The 25,026-nt window shown below is 37.9% G+C and overlaps 1 protein-coding gene across 2 annotated transcripts in view; it reads left to right on the plus strand.

The window, feature by feature from the left end:
- The window catches only part of LOC107040274 (AF4/FMR2 family member 4), a 106,240-nt gene extending 81,214 nt beyond the window's left edge, over positions 1 to 25,026 (plus strand). The window contains exons 8-18 of one of the 2 annotated variants that reach the window (XM_015260294.1): positions 5,808 to 5,838; positions 14,701 to 14,755; positions 14,895 to 14,947; positions 15,019 to 15,930; positions 16,985 to 18,131; positions 19,102 to 19,238; positions 20,023 to 20,217; positions 20,324 to 20,401; positions 20,492 to 20,588; positions 20,732 to 21,023; positions 21,660 to 25,026. In XM_015260294.1, the coding sequence (XP_015115780.1) occupies positions 5,808 to 5,838; positions 14,701 to 14,755; positions 14,895 to 14,947; positions 15,019 to 15,930; positions 16,985 to 18,131; positions 19,102 to 19,238; positions 20,023 to 20,217; positions 20,324 to 20,401; positions 20,492 to 20,588; positions 20,732 to 21,023; positions 21,660 to 21,769 (3,107 nt within the window). In that variant the 3' untranslated portion in view covers positions 21,770 to 25,026. The remainder of the gene's footprint in view (positions 1 to 5,807; positions 5,839 to 14,700; positions 14,756 to 14,894; positions 14,948 to 15,018; positions 15,931 to 16,984; positions 18,132 to 19,101; positions 19,239 to 20,022; positions 20,218 to 20,323; positions 20,402 to 20,491; positions 20,589 to 20,731; positions 21,024 to 21,659) is intronic. The other variant, XM_015260295.1, reaches the window with a different exon arrangement.

Consider the following 25,026-nt stretch of genomic DNA (forward strand, 5'->3'; position numbering starts at 1 on the left):
TCCGTGTTAATTGCACACTCGTAAATCCCCTAACGGTGAAAGTCAATTATTGCCGTTTTTTATATCCCCGTGGAAAATTAATTCGTGTTTTTATCCGACGAATTGAGCACAAAGCAAATATTTCATCTGCTCCAGCGTCATAAATCTCGGTGTTAATTGAACTGGTGAAAAAAAAATTGAGTCAAAGATTTTGTCCACGAGCCAAGTGAACACGGGAGAAGTCAATAAAGAGTCACACGTTTGACAGTTTTATTCACGTGAGAATAAAAAAAGCTTCTGTGCATTCTAATCCTGGGTTTACGTCACTACCGCTGTGTTTCCTTATTGAGCCCCAATGTCTTCTTACTTTCACTAGCGTGAAAGAAGTGTATCCTTTATTTTTGCATGAATTATTGGCCGAGGGATTCCAGGCACTCGGAGATGAGTGAATGCTCTTGGAGGATTTTTTGTGAAGAATTGACGAAACGATCCAGTGGTTCTATTTCTATGACTTTCGGTGCAGGAAGCAATAATTTTTGTACTTTCTTTCGTGATGGGTTTGGCTTATCTTATCGGGGATTTTTGTCAATATTAGCTGTTGTTGAAAATATGAAAGTCGCATCAGACAGTGAAGAATGGGAGAAAAATGAGGAAGTTTCAGATTTTACTGAGAGCTCAATGATATTTTACATTTTTGAGTAGCAAAAAACGAGAATTCCCCTAATTAGTTGAATTTTCAAAAGAGCCATGAATGTTCAGTACCAAATTATACGGAATTTTTTTCATTTCATTTCCATGAACTAATGAAACTGAAATTTCCTATTTCCACTAATTTCTCCCCGAAATCCTGAATTTTTAATCTCAAAATTCCAAGTATACCATAAATATCCCCCAAAAAATTCCACAAGCTTCATTTATACGAAAAAAAATCCAAAATGAAACGCATGCCAATATTCCAAAAAAATATCAATTGCAAATTTTGGAGATCCCATCAAAAAAAAATTCCAAAAAATTGTAATCCACAAAAATCTAACACCCAACCTTCACACCTAAAAATTTCCAAACCATACCGTCTCCGAACCTAAACCACAGGAGATGCCTCTCACCACCAAATCCCCAAATTCAAAACTAATACCCCTCCGCCCCAATTCCCCAATCGCCCAATCCCCTCAATACAAAACCGTCAGCAAAGTCCATACCCGCGTGCACATTCTTCTTTTATTCACTCGATGGCGATCACAGCCGTGCATACATGTTTTATGCCCTCGTGAGGAGAAGAAGGGCCAGGGAGAATGCTCGCCAGGAGTGGGGGGGCACATGTGGGGCAAAGGGAGGTGGATTGTTCAGACGGATGAGACGATAGCGCAGAAGGGTCGGGGGGGGTTACAAACAAAGCCTCAACAACGGGGGCCACAACTAGCAGGTGAAGACTCGATCGTGGCCGAGGCACGTTGCTTCGGCTCCCTTCGGGCCTTTTTTATTCCCCCCCGCCCTCGGGTCTCGCCCCCCTTCCCCCTCCCCCACAGCCCCCTTTCCCCTCTCCTGCGGCCCCCTTCCCCTTCCTTCCGCGGCCCCCCTTCCCCTATCGTTTCCCGCCACCGTTTTCAATGCAATGTGTTGGGACGCTCTCGCACACAACTAAACGCAAAAACCGTCCGCTGGTTGTATTTCGCCTGGCGTTCGTGCCACGCTCGTTTTGCCGGTCGTCCCAATGCTCATGCCTCAGTCATCCGAGACACGTCTAACTGAATATAACGAGCTAAACCGTTTGCCGTTGAATTCTCTTTATCCGTTTTAGTTCATCAAATTTAATTTAAAATTACGGTTTTTCCAGCGTCGATTGTTAATTGTTTTTATTAATAAGGGTCTGTGATATTGAATTATCACGGGGTAGTGATCCTTGAGGGGGACAGGGGGAGGTTTGAGGGTGCGATGACGCGGAAATAGCCTCGTCCATTGTTCTTCCGTTATCTCAAACGATTCAAATTTGAATTTTCGGACTTCCCGCCGAGGTGGCGAGTTATCACGTGCGCGTTGCAGTTTCTTTGTGCTCTTGTGGAGGTGTGCCAGGTGGGGTGGAGAGGGGTGGGGCGGGAGGGGGCTGAGAGGAGAGAACGGACCGGAAGGATGTGAACACGTGACTGAATAATTTTTCAAGATAATTTCGAGATCATGTACACTAAGTTTGAAGTGTTGAAGGGGTTGGTCAGTTATCTACTTGTTTCAGGTGACGATGAAGATTTTTTATTTCGTTTTTATCAGTTGGAATTGATGAAAACTGAATTGTTGGTTATTATTACGGATTAAGTCATTCATTTTTAATTAATTCGGTAGTGAAGTGGCAGTTAATGACGATGTTTTGAGCTTTTGAATGTTTAAATATTTTTTTTACATCTTTAAATGTCATTCAATTGTCGTTAATCGAAGTTTAATCATGAAATGAAGATTTGAATCGAGGGAATGGCATCGGATGTTTAACGTAAAAGTTTTAAAACTCCCGGGAGAGCGAGTGTCGGTTATCCATTGTAGTATCAGGTGTCGAGCGTCTTCACGACTATTCCTCCGCCCTCTTGTATGCAGTCATGAAGCGTTTGTCTCTAGAACGAATAATACCCCTCCACCTGGGCTCCAACCGTGGAACCGCTTCTTTTCATTTCTTTCGAGCTTTTTTTTTTCTTTCGCTCTTCTCTTCCTACGAGTAGTACAACCTCGCAACCCCGTAGCTCGTACGTGATGAAAATATCGGAGTAATCCGGTGAAACTCAGGCCAGAGGAGGATACTTTCGTTCGTTGAATTGCCGTTAGCTTCTCAACAGTTCTTTCAACTCGTTTCTTCATATTTTTCTTTCATTCTCGTGATTTTTCAATTTTTTTTACCGACTCGGACTATTGAGAATTTGAATGCATCATCTGGGGGAAATTGGAAGAGCTCGAGCGTTCGGAGAAATCATTACTTTGTGCTTCAGAAGTCAGCTTCGCGGAAGAGCAGTTTTTCCTCAATTTTTTTATTTGAAAAAAAATTTTTTTTTCCAAAAATTCGGTTGTTTTAAAGAAAATGATGTAGTTGAATATCAGAGCTTGAATTCACGCTCTATTTGACCCTAGGCTACACAATATTTGAAGGGATTTTATTTTTAGAGCTCTGAAAAAAGCGTCAGTGAATTTTTCATCAAATAAACTCATCCAATTCCGCCAATTTACGACTTCAATCAAATCACGAAAAAGTAATTACGAAGGACTCGTCAATGCTACACGCGCCGCCCCAAGAAAACACAAAAAATTTCCAATGTCATAAGGTTATTACATTTGTCTTCCAATCCCACGAGATCCATCAACCAAAATTACGAACTTGACGTTTTGCAATGATTTTATTATTTAAACGTTGCAGGTCTGAATTTGAATCTCGATATTCAACTGTTAGAAAACCTTTTAGAAATCGGAAAAAAAAATTTTTAATCTTTGGAGGAAGATTGATGGAATAATTTAAAAGTTGCTCAACAAATTTATTCATATTCAGAATTTTACCAGAAATTGATGTCATACCCAAAAAAATAAGGTTGCCAAAAATTTAAACAATTTCAATCATTTATGCGGTGAAATAAAAAAAATCACATTTCAATGATTTATTTCTAGACAACGAATATTTAAAAAATTATAATATTGTGCGAAATGTAATTTGAATGACGCGAAATTTTTCTCACGCAATTTGATTGACAAATTTGATGATATAAAATGGTTGAATCTATAGTATTCTCTGTACCAAACTGCAAAAGCTACTTGGGTATCCTTAAAACCCGAACAGCCGAGTGCCTCCCGCGTATCGGGAGTGCATTCATCAGTTGTCCCACCGTCTCACCCGAAATCCCCCGGAATCGCTCTGAATGCCCAATAACGCTATAAGAAACCTTGAATTCCTCCCATTGCTTTATTAAACTCGTGCACCGAAATGACGCAAAAACCCAGGTGCCCCATCCTCCATCACCTTTCTCGAACATTCTCACATGTTCCTCTACCTGCAGTGGTGTGCGCATGGCAGCCGGCCTGTGCCAGCTGCGCGACACAAAACCTTCCACCGGGCATCGTTGAGTGCGTGATACCCCAACAATTTTTTTTTTATTCCACCACTTCCCAACAATGCGAAACAAAAGATGATCGCGTCACAATGAGAGCCAACGAAACACGTGTAACAGCTCACCAGACTGACCGCTTCCTGATGAACGAGTAATCAAATAAATTTGTCGTGAAAGAAGTCGAAAAATACTTCCCGTTTTGCCCCACAATCGATCTTTTTTTTTAATCGTATTTTATCACGATCGGTCGATTCCAGTGATGCTCAGCCAGTACGTGACGGAAATAACATTGAGAAGACATTACTTCCGATCGTGATCCAGAGGATTCACTCCTCGTTTACGTTCTTTTCTACTAGCCCTCTCCATTCGCTCACTTTGCCCCATTGATTCTTTGCAACACTCCCCTTTTCTCGCGCCACTTTACCCCAGCCCTGTTTTACACTGGTGAATTTAACGACTTTTCATTGTCTATTCAACGACTTTTTCAGTGGTTTGACAGCTCTGGGGGGTTTTTTCCCGTTTCTTTTCTGATGGAACGTTATGGTAATGCAGATGGAAAAGTTGGAACTTGATGAAATTTGTTTTTTCAACATCTTGGGGACTGATTGGGCGAAACGAGTAGCTTTATCTTGAGTTAAGACAGAATTTTTATTAAAGAAGAAATTGGATTTTGTTGAAATGGCGTAATCTTCGAAAATTGAATTTTTTTAGTTATTGAGATTTTTTAAAGGTTCATAATTAAATAAAATTTAAATCTCGATAGTTCAGACAATAAAATGTATTGAACTGAAGTCAAATGAAGCTTGAATGACAGTTGTTTAATTATAAATGGTAAAAACAATTAAACTCGGTATTCATAACGTCTTTTCATTGTTCATTCATCGATCTTTTTTTTTTTTTTTTCTGAAGTACATTGTGCAAATGCAAGTGGAAAATTTTGCACTTGATGAAATTGACTTTTTTAATATTTTGAGGACTGATTAAGCAAAATGAGTGGTTTTATCTCAATTTAAAATGAAATTGTTTTCTGAAGGTTTAGACTCGAATAAAATTTCTACCTCCAAAGTTGAAACAATAGAAATATTAAAAATAAATTTATAAATTTATAAATTACGAATTAGAATTGGTAAATTAGAAAATTGTCAACTACAGATGTTAAAAAGGATGGGATTTTAATCTTGAATCGTCTTTTTATTGTCTGTTGACCCGCCTTTTCTTCGTTTTTGTTCGCTTCAATGTTTCGTTCGGATGAAGAGGGGAACGGTCTTTGAGTTAGACCACTTGATTGTCCCTTCCGCTTATTTATTCAATGCTGATATCTCGAGATGTTTGTATTATGCCTCCCAAAACCCGTTGTAACACTCGTGAACAATGTCATTTGGAGATGTGTGATGGTAGCATTTGTAAGCTTTCGGGGCTGTTACTGCCATTGAGGATTATTATTCAAAGAAACATTGAACATTGCGTAAGGATTTTTCTTTAATAGAGATTACCCGTTTTTATTCGCCTGTCATAGACATTCTTATTTCGCAATAAAAGATTATCGAGGAGAGATTCTAATGGGAGATGTTTCGCGGGAAAAGTTTTATCGAATATCGACAGACGAATTTATCGACGTTACGAAGATATTTGATGGGAGTTAAACTCTCCGTGAAAACACTCAAAGATTTGTTGAATGTTTAAGTTGGTTTCAAGTGTTTAATCTTTTTTTTTCAAAAATCCTTCATCATAGGTAATGTAAATTTATTTTTGTTGCAGAACGCGAGAGACATGGGAGCAGATTGTCTTCGTAAGTACTTGAACGATGAAAATTTTATTGCCCTTTTTAATTAGCCCCTCTTGATGATGATTGATGGTGGGTTACAAACCCAGACTGATTCAATCAAAACGGGGAGCCCTTCAAATTGTCTTCATTCTCACAAAAATCACACACAATTAGGAGCTGAAAACTTTATTCAGACCATTGTTTTCATAAAATGAACGTCATTTGCTCTTAAAATCTTTTAAATTGATGCAAAATTTAAAATCAAATTTTCAAATTGAAAGATTTTTTATCACATCTCAGTACTTATACTCATTAAAAAATTTTGGCTGAAATTATAAGGAATTTTGTCATTGGAAATTCAAAATTTTATGGGAAAATCAATGGAAATTGTGAATTTCAGCTCAATTATTTCATGAAAATTAATAGAAATCTGAAATTTTCTGAGCACTTTGGAACTACTTTCTAGTGATTTTTAATTAAATTAAAAAAATTTGCAGTGAAATATTTCAAAACATAAATATTTTTAATTAATGCACTATTCTAGAAATTAAAAATTGAAATAGGATGGACAGTTACTACTCGAATTTCCAGTGAAAAAATCAATGTTCAGTACAGAATTACCAGAATTTTCCTTCTATTAATTTTAAATTTAATTCAATGTCACTCTTTTAAAAATTATTGCGCACCAACGTGTCTAAAATTTTTTCAACTCCTGAAATTCCCCCGTCCCCTTTCACCAAAAAGAAATTGTCCTCGATCAATCTGCCTCGATCGACTCGAGCCATTAATTCCTCACAATGGATTCCAGAACACATCCCCCACCCCGCCATCACTTCTATCCCCAAAGATTGATATGTTTATACAACCCCCTATGAAAACAAACCCAAAAAACCCCAAAAATTCTCGAATTCCCGGGAATTTCGTCTGCTCCACGGATCGTCGTAAATTAGGTTCCGGCTCCGTATGCCCTTAGCACAGTTTATAGATGATGATTCCGTGCTCGCGCGGCAATTTCCTGGGGCGGGTCTCTCGACTCCCCGTATAATATGCTTTATCGAACCGAGGGAATTAATGACCCGTCGTCGCTGTAGGCCCGGGACACACGTCTATCTTCCCCTCAGTTGTACACATATAACACACTGACTCCCCCTCAAACCACTCTCCTATCTGTGTATCGCGCTTTTTAACTCCCTCTCCCACTGACACCCTCGACTTTTCCCGTGTCTCTGGGAGTGTGGCCGCCGGGAGAATGTTCAAGTTTCAACCTTTACTCCAAACCCACCCTATGCCCCTCAGTAACTGCCCCTAATAACCAACGAGTCGACCTGGAAAACTGGGGCGAGAGATCGTTTGCCAGTGAAAAAGCCTCGTACGACGTATCCGTGTTCCTGACGATAAATTAGACCCTTTTTTTTGGTTATTTTTTGCTGTTTTTTTTTTTTTCATTGGTGTGGAAACTATTTTTATATCAGGTGTGGGAAACACGTCGATTTTTTTTTCTGATTGAACCTAAATCAACGTCAATTAATTTTAATTGATGACAATTTATTATTCCTAGTTGATTTTTCATTGTTCAAATCTGTTATTTCTTTTGATCGATCTGACGATAAATGTCTTGGACACTTTATGTGTCACAAGCATTCTATATTCGTGGAATAAATGTGTTGAAACATTTCACATTAATTTTTTTTCAATATGAAATTGAAAATAAAATTAATATTAACAAAAAATATTGTGAGGAAAAACACCTTTTTTCTAATTAAACGTAAATCAATCCCAATTAATTCGAATTGAAGATAATTCCTTATTCCTAATTAATTTTTCTTGGACTCAATTAATTATTCCTTAACAGATCTGTTGAAAAATACCTGGAAACATTTTTTGTAATCCACAAAAGTCTTCAGCCTTTAGAATTAATTTAAATTTTTTACTCACTTATTATTATTTCTCCTGCTCTCAATGATTCAAACGAAATAATTGTCTTATCCTCACAAAATGGAACACTTTACTCAATGATTAATCTTTCAAAATTCACTCATTTGGTTTATAAAACGACCCCTATGTTGACACTTGCACTCACGAACGCGAAATGACGAATTTTAAAACACTCAAGTGGCATCGGGGCACTCGGTAACAATTCCTACTCCTCAATTACCTCAAATTTCAATTCCCAACTGGAAGAAGTGAGGTGCGAAGGACGGCAGATCGCAATTCGGCTACTGGAAACCAATTTGCGATAACGTATCTGCAATACATCGAGTTGCCTTTCCACCATCAAGCGACTGGAAATAAAAATCCATTTTCATTGTTGAAATTCTTGAATTCCGTTCGTCTGAACAAAAACTCTCCTTCACCACTGGAATCTCATGTTTTTTCTTTAGTAAAAAAATCATTATTTAAATATTAATCAATAAAATAAAATAAAAAATCTTAATGAAAAAAATTGAAAATGAAAATTTGTGCATTAGTTCATGAAATGAATTCTCGTGACATTTCTGAAATTACTGAAGTAAAGCAAGTATTTTTTTTTTGTTCAGTCACAAGGTCCCCTGTCTTTCCCATGATAACTGCCAATTAACGATAAAAAAATTAATAGACCTCACCAGAAGAGCTGTTGACGCAACAAACGGGCAACTGAACATGCGAATAGCCTCGTCCACCCCATAATCCCGAAAATACCCCGGATCCTCCACAATTACTCTCTTAATAATTTCATTAAGTCCGTCAGCGGCAGTTTCCTGGATTTATTAACGTTAAAATCCAGTTGTGAGTATATCTTCCGCATACCTCACCACGTGTTCTATTCATAGCCCTTTACCCAACGCTTTTCGTTACGACGCCGTGGATTTTCATATTCCAAACGACGCGCTCAGCGAAATCTCGCACAAATACACGCTATGTATTTTGCCCCGCACCCGGGGGTTAAAAATCGATAGAGTATGAAGCCATTTCCCCTGTTTCTAAATCGACTTTAATCCCCCTCAATGTCGCTTAGGGATATCCAAGTGGAACAGTAGATGCGATAATGGGATTAATTCTTGGAAAATTAATTTTTGGGATTAATTTTGTCATTTATATAACTTTAAAAATTTTCTAGGAAATTCAGTGCTTTGAAATCGAAAAAACTTTAATTTAATTTTCTCTTTTTATAAAAATTATGTAGTTTTGTTTTTAATTGACGCGCTATTAGAAACGAATTATAATTTTAATTGATTAATGATTTTAAGGGGAAAACATTCTGAATTCTTTTAACAGCAGAAAAATGAGAATTCTCGAAATTGACGCTGAATTTGCAATTTTTTTCTTACGTTTTGAAAAAAAAATTGCCCAAGAATTTTTCTAAAAAAATCACAACAGAATAATTTTCATTTTATATAGAAACATAAAAAAAGTACTGATTTTTTTTATTAAATATGTGAACCTTTCAGTAGAAATGATAAAAAAAAGAACATAATTTCCAATAGAAACTCAACAGACTCTCAAATTTCTCAATGTTAAATATATTTAATCCCCTTGAACTCACTAAATTCCAATCAGTTATGAAAAATGAAATAAAAAAAATACAGTTCATCTCCCTGTGAGAGGTGAGTCCTCTTCTTTTTCCTCTTTGTCCTCCTCAAGGGGTAATAAACATCCGTTTTATTCGTCCAGAGATACCAAATGCTTGAAACTAGGGGATAAAAACTCCTGAAGTGAGAGAAGAGATGGTATGATAGTTCGGGAAGTGAGTTTTGGACGATTGGGATTAGAGAATACCCCATCTCGTTCTCTCTAACATGAATGGGGTGGATTTACCGCGTATAGTGCGCCCTTTTCCCACTGGAGACCGAATGAAACTCCGTGGAATGGGGAATGTGAGGGCGAATGTGTCGCGAGTTATCGTCGATTCGCGCTCGTTGCGTTCATCCCACCGATAAACTCACCCTCCCCAAATTTACGTTTACAATCTGGTTGTATTTTCCTGCCCGGGGTTTTGGGTCAAAGAACATTTTAAATGGCTTCAAATGAATTCTGATCAATTTTCAATGATTCGGGGATTGGAATGGATGAAGCATTGTGGAATAGATGCTCAGAGGAATTATTTTTTTCTATTCGATCAGGTGATTGGGGCATTTAAGGGACTATTTAACCTCAATTTCATTGAAATTTCGGGTTTTTCAAAGTAAGGAGAATAAAGCGAAGGTTTAATCGAATAAAACAATTTAATTTTTGAATTCAATTTTATTTTATCCATTTATTCAATGTTGAAATTGATGAATCGATTCCTTTTTCTCCTATAAAAAAATAAAATAAATTTACAAGTTTCATTTCGTTTCAATTCTGTAATTGTTTAAATTGCAAAATTGAAACGAAGAGGAATGAAGTGAAAAAAAAATAAAAGTTCAAATTTCAAATGAATTCTCGTTAATTTTCAATAATTCGGGGATTTGAATGGATAAAAGATTGTGGAACAGATGCTGAAAGGAATTATTTTTTTCCATTCAATCAAGTAATTGCAGGATTAGGGACTATTTAACCTTGCTTTGATTGAAATTCCGGATTTTTTTTATCAATGGAGAGGAATAAAACGAGAGTTTCAATCCGATAGAACAATCAAATTTTTCAATCAAATTTCATGTTATGCATTCATTCACGTTAAAATAAATGAATGGATCTCTTTTTCTCTTATGAAAACAGAGAAACAAATTTACCAATTTCATTTCGCTTCAATTTTGTAATTTTTTTTAATCGAGAGGAATAAAATAAATGTTTCAATCGAATAAAACAATTAAATTCTTCAATTGAATGTCATTTTATCCATGGATGCGTCGAATGTCAAAAAGAAAAAAAAAGGAAACGAAATTACAAATTTACCTTCGTTTCAATTCTATAATTTTTTAAATTAAGAAGAATGAAGTAAGTTTTCATCAAATAAAGCAAATAGAATGTTTATTTATTCTTTATGACATCCCCGCAATTTATTCAACTCACAAAAAATTCATCTCACGCACGAAACCATACATATGAATGACCTCATCTCCCCTCATAAAAAATAGCAAACCTAAATAATTAATTTCACAATTCTGTCAAAGCCCCGAAAAGGGGGAGATGAAAACCGCATTTTGTCCCGGGGGTTAAGAAATTGACGTCCCCTTGACCGCAATAATTTTCCTCTCTCCCACCCCAAGAAGCGTAGAAATACAAGATACAAAATTGCATCATCTCGTTTTTCTTGCAAGCACTAACACCCACAGGCATACAAATAAAATCTACCACGAGGAGATAGAGGTAAAATTATTACCCAACTTCTCTCTTTCTCCTCCTCCATTGCAGATACACGTCTAGTACGTAAAGGTATGAACCCGACGCGAAAAAGTGAATAAAAAAGAGGAAATCTACAGAACTAAAAAGACAAGTGAGAGAAAAAAAAATCATGCAGAGGAGTTGTGGTGGGAGAATGAAAAAGAATGAGAGAATGAGACGGAACAGTATTGTGAGGATGTTGGAAAAGAGATAGTGTCGCTTGTGGAGGGGAGTGTAGCAGAACTGGAAAACTAGTATGAACACTTGGAAGTTGTGGAGTTATTCACAAGCTGTTTGAGCTCTCCTTCTCGCTTGGAATTCACTTGTTAATAACCTCTGGTGAGAAGTTCCAGAAACGTTTAAATCTTTGAGCAATTCCGTGAATTGAACACATTGTTATTGTTATCCCACCGATTGCAAATAATTATTGATCGTGATGGGTTTTGAGAGCATCGAGGGGAGATGAGGCATTTTCATCCGGCCACGGAAAAAAAATTTTGAATTGAGTATATTTTATATTAGAATCAACTATATGTATAGGGGCGGGTGGGGTAAAATGGACACTTTAGACTTTTTTTGAATTACTCATAACTCATAAACAAATTTATCAATTGAGCTCAGTTTAGGCTCGCCACAAAGGGAAAGAATTGTTCTTTGTATTGAAAAAAAATTAAATTTTATCAACATTTCAACCCCTAATTAACATTTAACAAAAATCAAAATTGTCCGTTGTACCCCAACCTCGCCTAAGCCTGATTTAAGAATGAAACATATTTGATTCAAGTATATACTTGAAACAGCTCGCTACAACCCGGCCTGATACAAAAAAATCATCTTCAAATTGAACTACCCATCCCCCAATTGAGTAAAAAATCTACTTGATTCACCTGTATTTTTTTCCGAGTCTCGAGATCGACAGGGTGACGTTCAAAAGTTTTCTTTCACCCCAAAGGTGTTTTTTCAAGCTTCAAAATGACCCCTGAGTCATTCAGCTCGCGTCGCTGGCTCAGGAGATATTGATGATTTAAGAGGATTCATTTTACGGCACTAATCGTTAAACGTGAAAGAAGATATTCACCGGGGTAGAACGAAGCAGGTCTTCTTGTGCCAGTACTCAGAGAATGAGTTGAGAGAAGTGAGGAGGGAATGGTTCAAAAAAGGGAGTAACACAGGGGATGAAACACTCGAGTATATCGATTGCGAAGGTTTCAGCCTGCACTGGTGAAATGGGAAGGCAAAATGAAAAACGTGGGGTAGGAGAGAGAGAGAGAGAGAAAGTGAGATTGGAAGGGGGTGAAAACGGTTTCTCTGTTGCTACCACCCACCATGGATGTCATCCACGCCAGTCGACGGCGCGCAACGGGTCGTCGACCGAAGTAGTCTTGTGATACCAAAACCTCATCCGCATGCACTAAAAACGAGATCAATTGCGATTGGATTCGGGGATTCAGACGGGGGAGGAAATAGTTCTTTCCCAAAATGACTGACAATTGAGTTTGGGGGATTATTCAGGGGATGACTTCACTATTTACGGGACAGTGATGCCCAAATGAACAACAATAGGGTTAAATCCTTTAAACTTTTTTTTTCTGGATTTTTCTCTTGTTTTTTTAATAGTTGTTGCGTTTGAATAAATATCCCTAATTATCAATTTCTCAGCCATCACCAATTCCAATTACACATTCATACACTTCCACACACTCATAAAAAAACAGAAAACAGTAAAAAGAATGAAGATAACTCGTCCTGCAAGAAGGTCTGCCGGAAGCCAAAGCTCGTTACACGCGCGTCGCCAAGTTCCACATGTACCTGAATCCTGTTACCTCCGCCATATACACACCGGGTAAATCGTGAAATAGAGCCAGTTTTCATGTTCATAAAACACAAATGATACTAAACACGGGTAATAATACCAGAATATAAAATTTCGTAATTTTATACATCAGTCTGATGTCGTCCCTATTTTCCCACCATTAATTGACATTTGACGGATAATTCCGGGGGTCAACCGACAGACAGGTGATTTGAAAAATGATCAACTGATGGGGGTTTGAGCGCGAGAAGTGGAGAACACTCTGTCGACAGAGTCGATGAATCTTGCGATTAGCTGGTGCAGATCTCTTGGCTTTTAAATCCTGAGTCTCAGTTTCTCTGTCTCTATTTTTCATCTCATCTCTCTCACTTCTTCCTTCACTTCGCTCCTCCTCCCTCTCCTTGCCCTGTTTACTTTCAATGCTGCAGTTGGGATCCTTATCTTGAAAATGGAAGACTCGTAAAACCAACGAGTTATCACTCTACACTGGGAACACTGAACGTAAAAATAATATGTTTTTATAATGAGAGTGCGAGAGTGAGTTCATAAATGGAGACTTCAGGGCTATTTTCTTTATTATTACGATATTAAGGAGTAGTGTTGTAACATTGGAGAGAGACAATGGTGATAATTTATGGAGATAATTAAATTGACCCAAATAATCTATAATATCGTGATGATTATTGACGAATGAGTGAATAAATCAATTAAATTAAATTACCCTGTACTGAACAAAGGCGAACACCTCTTCATAATTCATAATAAATAAACGAAAGTTTCACAATCTGTTAAAAAATTTGGGGGGAATGATTGAATAAAAAAATGAAGTGAGAATAGTCCCTAAACTCTTGCATAATTCAACGCATGAAAAAAATAAAATAAAATATTGGCCTCGAATAAATGAAACAGTGCATGATGAGAATTCACTCACCAATCGTAAAAATAATGTTTTTATAATAAGGCTGGGAGTTCATAAACGAAGAGTTCGTATCATTAGCTAGAGTATGCTGATAATTTATGGAGATAATTGATTAATTCAGCCAATTCATCAAGTATTTCATGACGATTCCCGATGAATGAAAAAATAGATAAACCAAAATTACCCTGACCTTAAAAATTCCTTCATAATTCATAATAAATAAGCACCAGTTCCCCATTAAGTCAAAAGAATTTGCGCGAATGATTGAATAAAGAAATGAAGAGAGAATAATCCCTAAACTCTTGCATAATTCAACCACTCAAAACAATATTAAACTGTTGCCCTTGAATGCATGATGAGAATTTGCACAGTTAGAGATCCTCGACATTTGTGATTTCCCGCAGTGACAAGTGGACGAGCCCACAAAACGGGTAAACCTCGGGGTACAGTGCCGTGTGGAGGGGCGAGGGGAGGGAAAGAGAATGAGAGTGAGTGAGAGGAGTAGTACAGTGTGGAGTCAGGTAGCGAACCTTCGGACGCTTCGGTAGTAGACGGGGGTAGGACAGGAACACACTGAGGCACATACCCGGGGTCGTTGTCCGCTGTCCTCTCTTTGCCTTCTACATATATTGTACCCACACTTATGTATGTTCCCGGGGTATATACGTTTTAACTCCGGACTCAGCGGCACTCATGATGCCACTGAGTACTTTCGAGCTCTCTCACAAATTATTATCATTTTTTTTCCCCCCTATAAATTTCCTTGCGCTCTGTTGCACCATCGATGATCATATTCACTGTGTTTACCCTGTAATTGATACTCACCCTCCCTAATTGGAGGACTAATCATTGTTATTTTTTTCAATCCCAGTGATCTGGCACGTGATTTAAGCCTCTCCGAGGACAGCGACGACGATGGTCTCAAGGTGAGGAAATTTATCATTTTATTTGAATTGACGAGATATATTTTTCACACCACTGGGATTAACTGATTTAAAGATTAATCCCTGAGAGAATGTTCCCGACAATTCCCGACATGATCGTAAAATGAATTTATTTTCCCAGCAGGGTACGACATCAAGGTCACAAAGGCCCAGATCTCCCGTGCCAAGTATCGAGTAAGTACTGCTCAAAGACCTGGCCGACCCAATCAATCCCCAAATTAACTCCCCATCATTATGAATTTCAGCTTGTCATCAGCACTCCTCCCCCCAATGATGCCAGCGCCTCTTCCCCTGGCGCCAGTGGAGACATCCTCAATGGAGATGTCTCCACTGGGTCCCCTGTTGCTCCCTCGTCCCCTATCGCCGCCAAGAGCGACTCCCCCAAAACAATTATCACCGGAGCGTGTGCTGTCACCACTAGCCTCATCCCCTCGAAAGCACTCTCAGAGTCCTGGTGTCCAGTTGCGACCCCCAAGTCCACCTGGCCACGCACCCCAGAGCTCTGGATCAGCCTCGTCGAGTTCTGACTCGGGTTCAGACTCCGGATCAGACAGTAGTGATGATTCTGAAGACGAGAGTGCACCGGTGCCAGCTAAAGGTCCTAGTACACCTCCACCAGCATCGCCAAGGGCACCACTGGAGGAGCCACCAGCTGAGGAATCCAAGCCCCGTTGGAACCTGAGCAGCTTCCTTGACCAGAAGGCAGTGCAATCCGACCAGAATTCCGAGAACAAATCCTCCCAGGACGCGCCGGGACGGGACAGTTCACCGGAGGAAGTGCCAAAGGACTCGAGGACAAGTAGATCAGATGGCGATGACGACTGGCAGGAGAACGAGGCGATAAAGAGAACAAGAAGTTCAACCCTAGCAGCCTTGAGCGACAGCGATCACACCTCCGATACAGACAAGAAGAAGATCGAAGAGCCCAGAGTGCTGATACCGGAGAAACCGAAACCCCCAGATGTGCGTAAACGTGGACGACCGAGAAAATCGGTCAAAGAGTCTGTCAAGAGTCCAAAGAGCCACAGAACGATTACCGAGGAGACTAAACCGAGCTCAAAGCGCAACAGGCAGCGGAGTGTCAGTAGTCCCAAGAAGAAGCCACCAGTGACCAAAGCCACTGTCGAAAGCAGCGAGGACGAAGCCAGTGATGTCAGGTAAATTAATCCAACAATTTCGTTATTTAATTTATTTATGGCTTTATCGTGGAGCTTGCTGTCGCGTCTTTGGGAAAGAACTGAAAGCAAATTCTAGTCGTAAATCAGCGGACTTTTCGATCATTTCAAACTGCAGAAGAAAAAGTAGAAAGGACAACAAGAGTAGAACATTGGAAAATAAAAAAAAATGAGATAAAACACGTTGAATTCCGTTATTACTTGCTATTTCTGCATTCACCAACGCCAGAGCTAAAATCGTAATTCACGCTGGGATAGACGGCCATCAATTAATCGTGAACTTTCTATTTTGAACGCGATCTCGGTTATTAATCATGAATAGAAAGATATTACTGGAATGTCAATCTCATTTTGATTCACAAATCATCGCGATGGTAGACGCTGGGGGAAGTTTATTTCCGTGGATTTATATCCAAAAGGCAGTTATTTACAGTGTGGTTGACAAAATGCAAATTGATTGAGGGCTAATTGATCAATTATTCAGTTTATGGTAATTGGGGTAACTGTGTTAATAAGTATTTCACGTTTTGTGGTCGTCGAATTGGATTGTGAGTATTACATATGTACAATTTTCATGTTTTTGGAATCGATTTCGATATCAGACGAGATGGAGGGATGGATTTTACACGAAATGAATGCAAAAGGTTCTATTATTGCGGCAGAAATGACTTTGTTAGATTGAAGGACTGTTCGAAATGAATAATTTTCTGTTGACATCACTGTTCAAAATTTTTGGTGCAATTATTGGCAATTTTTCGCAAATCACAGCTTCACCGAAGTTTTAAGAAATTCCGATTTTCTGAATTCAAAGTTTTCTATTAATTGGTGTTCAATAATCATGTTTTGATGAAAAATTCAAGCAAGTTGAAGAATTCTCAGTGAAATTCGATCTTTCATTATTATTTTTCCCCCTTAAATTGAATTCAATATGAAAAATCAAGTCGTTCTATTCTCCCACGTTTTGCCGAACGGTCCTCCACGACAACAACGTCCCCCCCACCGCCCCCAATTCTAACCCTCTCATATGGATCCACAGATCAAGTGACTCCGAATGCGACCAGAGGATTCCTCCACCAGCCGCACTCCCGGAGAAGCGTAAATCCCGACTGAGTTTATCATCAAGTGAAGATGAGAGACCAACAAAGCACAGTGCCTCTGAGGACGAATCCGACTGGAGAAGACTTCCCACAAAGCGTTCAAAATTGATGGACTCACCAAAGAAACAGGAGAAGAAGAAGAGTCCAACGAAGGGGAAGCCTCGACGTCCCCGATCTCGTGTGACAAACACCTCAGGTTGTGCGAGTGATTCGGACAGTGAATCTGAAACAGCTCATCGAAACAATAGGCAAATAGCGAGGGTACCACCGCGTCCACGAGTCCCCCCAACACGTGCAACATCGCTTGATAATTCTGACAGTGACAACAGCTCAGCGCCAAAACTCCAGGAGGAGGACGGTGGTAATGTACAAGACAAGAAGAAGAGTGACACATTGAGAAAGCTCTTTTCAACGGCCAAGGGTGGTGCAAAGGGCGGTGGTAAGGGTGGTAAAGGTGGCAAGGGTGGTGGTAAATGTGGTATTTACGTTGAAGAGTACACAGGCTCAGCAAACACACCAACGGGCAGTGAAAGCCCGTACAAAAGGCCTTCATCGCAGGCTTCCACATTACCAAGTTTTCCATCCCTGACGTATGCCAATGGTATACCAAGTTTAATATGTAAAATCGATTTAAATAGAATTCCCCACATACCCCAATCGTCGAGGGGACAGGAGCTCAGAGAGAGAACTGAGTTGCCTGACACAAGGCCACCATCACGACAATCTAATGTTAAAACAGAGCGTCCACCAACACCTGAAGAGGGCGAAATTGTTGATACAGTGTCACCAACGGACTACAGAACTCACGGTGATAACAATGAGATTGATGATAAAGTTAAACGTACAATTAAAAGTGATAATGATAGTAAAAATAGAGCGGGTCCCAGTGGTAGTGGTACAAGTGGTGCTAGTGGATTGAACGGTAATGCACCTAAACGAAAACGTAATCCAAGTTGTAGTTCTGTTTCGAGTGTTAGTGTTTGTTCGGTTGAGTCTAAAGTTAAGTCTGAGCACAAGGAGAAGAAGAAGAGGAAACGGAAACACGGGGACAAGGAGGCGGCAACGGGGAGACCTGCTTCACGACAGGTAAAGATCATTTTCTTGATAAATTTGGGGAGGGAGTGGCCTAGGTGGGTGGCGAGGGATTGTGATGATACGTTCGGAAAAATTGGTGGTTAAATTTTTGGCACACTTTTGGGATTTTTTTTTTTGTAATAGAGGTCAGGAAAATTCAGATGAATGTATATTCTTGTCCTGATACTTTGGTTTTCAAGGAAAATTCAGTGAATTTTGAGTGAAATGTGAAATTTCATGATTTTTCTCCCCCTAAATAGAATTAATTGTCAATCTACTGACAATTAACAATGAAATGTTCATGAAATTTCACAATTTGATGAAGGAATCGCTGAAAACTGTAAATTTTAGTTTAATTATTCATGGAAATTCATCGAAATTTGGCATATTCAGGTGAATATAGTCTTGAATTTTTATTTAATTGAAAATTCAGCGTAATTTAGTCATGAATTTTTATGCTTTTAATCAAAATTTTATAATTTTTCTCTCCCTAAATCGAATTCAATGTCTCCTGAACATTTCTAATCAATTGTCCAGTTTGAATTTTTTCCCAACAATATACCATCTTGCGAGTAATGACAAGTATTATCACATACTCTTGAACACAATATTTTTCCATCAACATTGAATGCGGGCTTGTGAGTAAGTGGTATTGATTTACACGTTGTCTGACGTAATTCGAAGCTAGTTCGCTCAACATTCGAGAGAATCGATGGATCTTTGTAACGCGATATGGATGATGTGTCGGGGTGTAAACGTCATATTTTATGATTACGGTATCCGGGTATTTTATAAAATTCTCGATAAAATTGACGACATAATCGTGGTTCTTTCAACGCAAAGTTGAGCCTCCAACAATAGTTACCATCAAACTTTACCAAGATAATGAACTCGGTTCTATTCAAACTTGCAACATCATTCAATATTATTTGCTGGATAAACTTGTAGATGTTGCTAAATTACTCGACTATATTTAACCCAGAATGATGCACAACCAACTAATCACGAACGGGAAGACAAGCCTGATATTCACCTGCTGCCACCACCGGCAGCGCCACCCCAGAGGGTATTCTTCTCCTACTTCAATCCCCTGAATGAAGTTCAAGAGGACCAGGTTCGGTGAGTACAAGATAAGCATGTTTCTACCGTTAGAAAGTTAATTGGAACTTCTATCAGACTCCATAGTTGGCTCCTTCAGACGGAAAAAGTGTCTATGAGTTGAAAAAAGAAATTTAAAACCCCATCAAACTTTTTACTTTATAATAACGTGAAAGCAGATTTTTCTTTTTAAAGCAGAAATACTGAAGATTGTAAATACAAATCCGTTAAAAATCAGCAATGGTCAATTACCCTTTCGAATTAATTCAGAGACAAACATTTGTACCTGACAATTTTTTTTTATGTCGGATGGAACTTTCATCAAACTTCACAGTTGACTCCTCAAGATACTAAAAGCGTCTATGAGTTGCAAAAAAAAAATTTAGAATTCTATTAAACTTTTTCAATTCATGCAGTGAAGAAAGATCTTTCGTTGAGCAGAAAAATTGAAAATTTTGATTACAAAACAGTGAAAAATCACGTATTATATAAATCGTAAATTAGACCAGAGTTCAATTATTATTTTCAATTAATTCAGTGACCACAATCAATACTCGACAATTTGCCTCGAAGTTGGATGGAACTTCGTCAAACTTCCTAGTCGACTTCTTAAGATGGAAATTATCTATGAGTAGCAAAAAGAAGTACAAAAATCCCATCAAACTTTTTTCCTTCATGAAGTGAAAGCAGATCTCTCGTTTGAGAGTAGAAAAACTGAAAATTTCGAATCTAAACCCCTGAAAAATGATCAATTACCCAAGTCTCAAGGTGAGCCAATGATAATTATCCTTTGTAATGAATTCAGGGACCAAAATCAGTACCTGACAGAAGCTAAAAGATTGAAGCACAGTGCAGACCAAGAGTGTGAATTAACAGCCCAGGGTATGTTGTACTTGGAGGCAGTCCTGTACTTCCTTTTAACCGGTCATGCTATGGAGTCCGATCCCGTAACTGACAGGGCCTCCTTCACCATGTACAAGGACACACTCAGTCTCATCAAGTGAGTATCCTCTCGACAATTACACCCCTAATGAGCGCCATAACAAAGAGAATGCCCTCCAACATTTCGATTTTTTGAAAAAAACCTTTCTTCTTTAATCACTCAGGTACATCTCTTCCAAATTCAAGAGCCAACAGAACAATTCACCCGAGAGTAGTATACACAACAAGTTGGCGATCTTGAGGTAAGCCATAAGGATCAAGAGGGGTGAACAGCCTCCCTGTACTCCACGAATAAAAAATATCATCATTAATTATTTCCTTGTTTCCTCCAGTTTATGGTGCCAGTCCCTTATTTACTTGAAACTCTTCAAAATGAGGAAAAATGAAACCAAAGAGATTCAGAAGATCGTTGGTGATTATCATCAAAAGGTGAGTTGCTCATTAATTTCATGAAAATGTATTCACATCACGTTTGAATCCTCTTCATTCATTCGTGGGTTTTCTTTTTTTGCATTCGTTTGATGTGGATTTTTATATTTTACAAGTGTGCATTCCATTTCGCTTCTTCACAGCCAACACAGCCAACTGTTGTACAGCCTGAGGGCCAAGGTACTCCCTCTCTCTCGCCCACCCCATCGCCAGCAGGCTCGGTTGGGTCAGTTGGTAGTCAGAGCTCGGGTTACAGCAGTGGTGAATTAGCAAATCGTGGGGCTGCAACTGGACAACCACCAGCAGCAATGTACGTCAGTGTTCCATTAAATGTTCATTCGGCTATGCAGAAATTGACTCATCAGTTTTCATTACTTATGAGTTGCCATGAACTTTGGGATCAGGCTAATGCACTTGTGACTGATAAGCATCGCGGTGAGTACAAGAACTTAATTATGATCATTTTTTTTTTATGGCATTCAAATCGGAAGGTGAAATTCTTTGGGAATGTGGGAATGTGGAGTTTCAGAGGAAAATTTACGAGAATCAATGGCTTGACAATTTATTCTAAATTCATGTGAATAGTGATTTGAATTGTTGTTATCTATTCAGCATTTTCATAAGTGATTTTAGACATAAACATTTAGTCCCTTGACATTCCCAATTTTGTATAAGATAAAAATTACTAGAATTTCTTTTTTAAAACGTGATAATCTTTGATAATTTTATTTTAGATACGACATTTTTTTATAATACTAAAATCGAAAGGTGAATTTTTTTTGGGAATGTGTAAATTGAGTGAATTAGTAAGTAAATTGAATTTTTTCTATCTATTCACCATTTCCTAAGTAACATTCCTAATTTTCCATAAAAAAATGACTAGAATTTTTTCAAAACATTATAATCAAAGGATGAAATCAAGTCAGCTCTATTTATCCCTTCGGAAACTCCTCCAAGATCAAGATGTCAAGCCCCTCGATTTCACGTTAACCCCAACATCCTGTCCTTTCAATTCCCCTCAACCCTAATTAAATAATTCACCATTAACCCCTGAATGTATCCTTTTTCCAGAATTTTTCGTCGAATTGGATGAGAAACTCGGTCCCCTAACATTGAAGAGCTCCCTGCGAGACCTAGTGCGTTACGTGCAAGCTGGAATAAAGAAACTACGAGCCCTCTGACCCCAGTGGCACAGTCCCAGGCCGCCCACTCCCAACTACATAACGGCTCTCCCTCACAACATGACAACGTATCCCACAATGTTCACGTAGCCGTCGTCACGTGTATCAACTCGCTGCAAGGGCAATAATTAATTCAACTAGTTTTCTACAAAAGGGAAGGGAGGGAATGGTAACGAATAAGCTGGGTGGTAGGGACGCGAGGAAAGTCATCCCATATTTATCAAATTGAACAATAGAAGAGGGAAGAAAAATCCTGAATTAATGCCGAGGAGTTTGTTGACCAGTCTCATGACATTGTCAATATGGATTGTCAATAATAACTCGAGTTCAGGTTCGTAATTCATTCTGCTAATGATTGAGAGCACGTTACTTAGTCTTACTGAGCAATTTCAAACATTAAAAAGTGCATGAGACTGCGATGTGATGAATTTACATAATACTGAAGGTATCATTGATCGGTAGGCCTCGATATTTTTTCCCCCATCCACCCTCAGAGAACCAAAATCCAACGTGTCCTGCTTTTGTAAAATGTGCATAGATGAAAATTAAATAAACCTAGTGGTGCTGTCCATTGAGTGAACTTGGCACTACCCAAGTATTCTCGATGATTGATAGATAGAGGGAAAATTAAACTCGACTCATGCGCACTGAAATAGCGCCCACAGAATTATAAATAGTTTATTTACGTATAGACGAATTATATTAAAAACAAACATCAGATAGAACTAATGTTAAACGTAAAATTTAATAAATTATTAATATAATCTGTATATGAGCGCTCTTGCCCTCCTGTTATTTGTGTGTGTGGGGGGGAAAAATTGACAGATTATTCAATTGACCGCGTATGCCTACCGATTGTACATTTTAAATACGATAAATCGCGGATGGAACAATTTTTTGTAGGTAAGATTTAAAAAAATCAGTAATGAGAATAATTTAACTATTAAATTATCAAAAATACAAAAGGAAAAAAAATGAAAAAAAAATCAATACATATTCTTTACATTACCTAGTTGATATTGGGGGAAAACTAGAGGTTTTAGTGAATCAATCGAATATAAATGCGAGAGAAATACCGAAACAGTAGATTTAATTGTGATTGAGAGATTCGAAGTTTTATTAATGAGTAAAAAAAATATGAAAACAAGAAAACAAGTAAGAAGTAAGTTGCTCATGTGTATATTTTTGTAAATAGGTATTGTGAGTGCCGCCGCCTTGAGGGAAGAGTTCTCTGAAAAATTGTCAGTTAATTGCGATTCAAAGAGTCTCTTGTCCGCCCCAAATTTTTGCTACCATATGTCTTACCGAAATGAAAGAAAATAAATGAATTAAGAGATGAAATAAAACGTTTTAAAATTATACCAGATTATTATCTGGCGCAGAATGATAACACCAGTCCACCGAATGTTGTTTTTCCTTTTTTTTAAACGATTATTTGGAGATTTCTCTCAGCCACGAGGAGGAGAAATAGTCGATAATTACTTCCTTTCTTGCTTGTTTTCGTTAATTATCTCATTCTCAAAATCCATGAGTGTTTATATGACTAAAGTGAATGTATCAAAATTTTTCGTATTGAAAAAAAAATATCGAGGAATGAGTTTTTAGAAAGTTGTGAGCTAGGATGAGGAGGTGAAAGTTGTGCTCCAGGTGAGATAGCAGTGAGTTGAAGTTAAACTGGAGACGAAGAGAATGATTCTTTTAATTATCAGCAATTTGAATGGTGGAATCACTCGAGGAGGGCCCACAGGCCCTAAACGTTTTTCCATGCGGTCCAATGGTTCACGGGATACAATTTTCTATTCGCAACTGTGGAACAATGTCGTATGTAACAAGAAACAAATTCACGAAACAAAATTAGGAGATTTTTTCATATTTTAGACGAGTATTTATAAACGATTTAACAAATCATTAGGAAATATCAGGCCCCAGCCCCACTTGAGTGACTTCCACACTTGAATAATTATGGATCATGAAAAATTCTCGAGGAATGGCAATAAAAAGAAGTGAGCAAATCATCCTCATGATATTTTAAAGAATTTATTTAGTCCCCATGAAATGGGATTTTTGAACCTGAAATTAATAAAATAGTCGTGATACAGCCAATTGTTTTTTAATCGAATCGATCAAAAGGTTTTTTTGTGAGAATCAAAACGACTAAATTCCAATCGTGGTTGAGAGAACAGAGAGGGAATGCGTGGAGAGTTCAATCAATTTGTATTTAATCATCAGATAAGCAGTAGAAATGACGTAAAAACGAATGATTTTGATCGATAAAGAATTGATCAATTCTCTTAATCAATTGACTGCTGTTTATTTCGTTAAATTATAATTTCTTTCTCTCGAGCCTTTACCCATTACATCATAAATGTAATATATTTATACATACATATATATGTACACATGGAAGAAGAAGGGAAAATCTTATTATATTATTATCATATTATATTACATTACTATTCATATGATTGCTATATTATTTTATTATATTCGTACCGAACTACTATACATATATGTCTATTTCCGATAAATGTGTCACTGGAGCTAAAAATAGTTTCTGTCCTTACGTTCGTTCCAAAAACTAATAACTAATAGTCGAATCAACAATTCTTTCAAATCCACTTGTAAACGGGTCTATCCAATTTTCATTGATTGAATGATTTTTTTTCTTTCGTTTATCCTCAAAAAAAATTGGTGCTCAATAATGAATTGATAATGTTTTCTTCCCCCTGACGATGGATTTCAATTAGTCTTCATTTTATTTTCTCCATAATTTGTGCTTGACAGAGCCAATTACGATTCATCACATTAACTGCACGCAATTGTTTAAATTAAATGAATGAATAAATGATTGAAATCGGCCATACGGACAAAATCAGCACACACAGATACATTAATTATCTAAAAAACGTAAATTTTTGTTGGCAAGTGTGAGGTTGACGTCAACTCAACAGCAGCGGAAATTAAAAAATTGATGAAAGTGAGATGATAGAGATTACGACAGAGTGAAAGATTGAGGAAATGAAAGAATAATGGGAGTGAAGGGCAACAGCACCAAGGAATGACCAAACTCGCTTAATGAGACAAATGATGAAAAAAAAGAAAACGAAAAAACAACTTAATTACTCGCTTTTTATTTATTTTATTATCATTAATTATTCATATTAATTATTATATTTATTGGTGTGAAGGCTGGATGAGTTCAACAGCTGAGCCACCTCTCCGATGCAGTGAAACAATAAATTTTGTTAGTGAAATTA

This window comes from Diachasma alloeum, unplaced genomic scaffold (genome assembly GCF_001412515.2).
Source record: "Diachasma alloeum isolate Michigan unplaced genomic scaffold, Dall2.0 Dall_scaffold_00326, whole genome shotgun sequence".
NCBI classification, from domain to species: Eukaryota; Metazoa; Arthropoda; class Insecta; order Hymenoptera; family Braconidae; genus Diachasma; species Diachasma alloeum.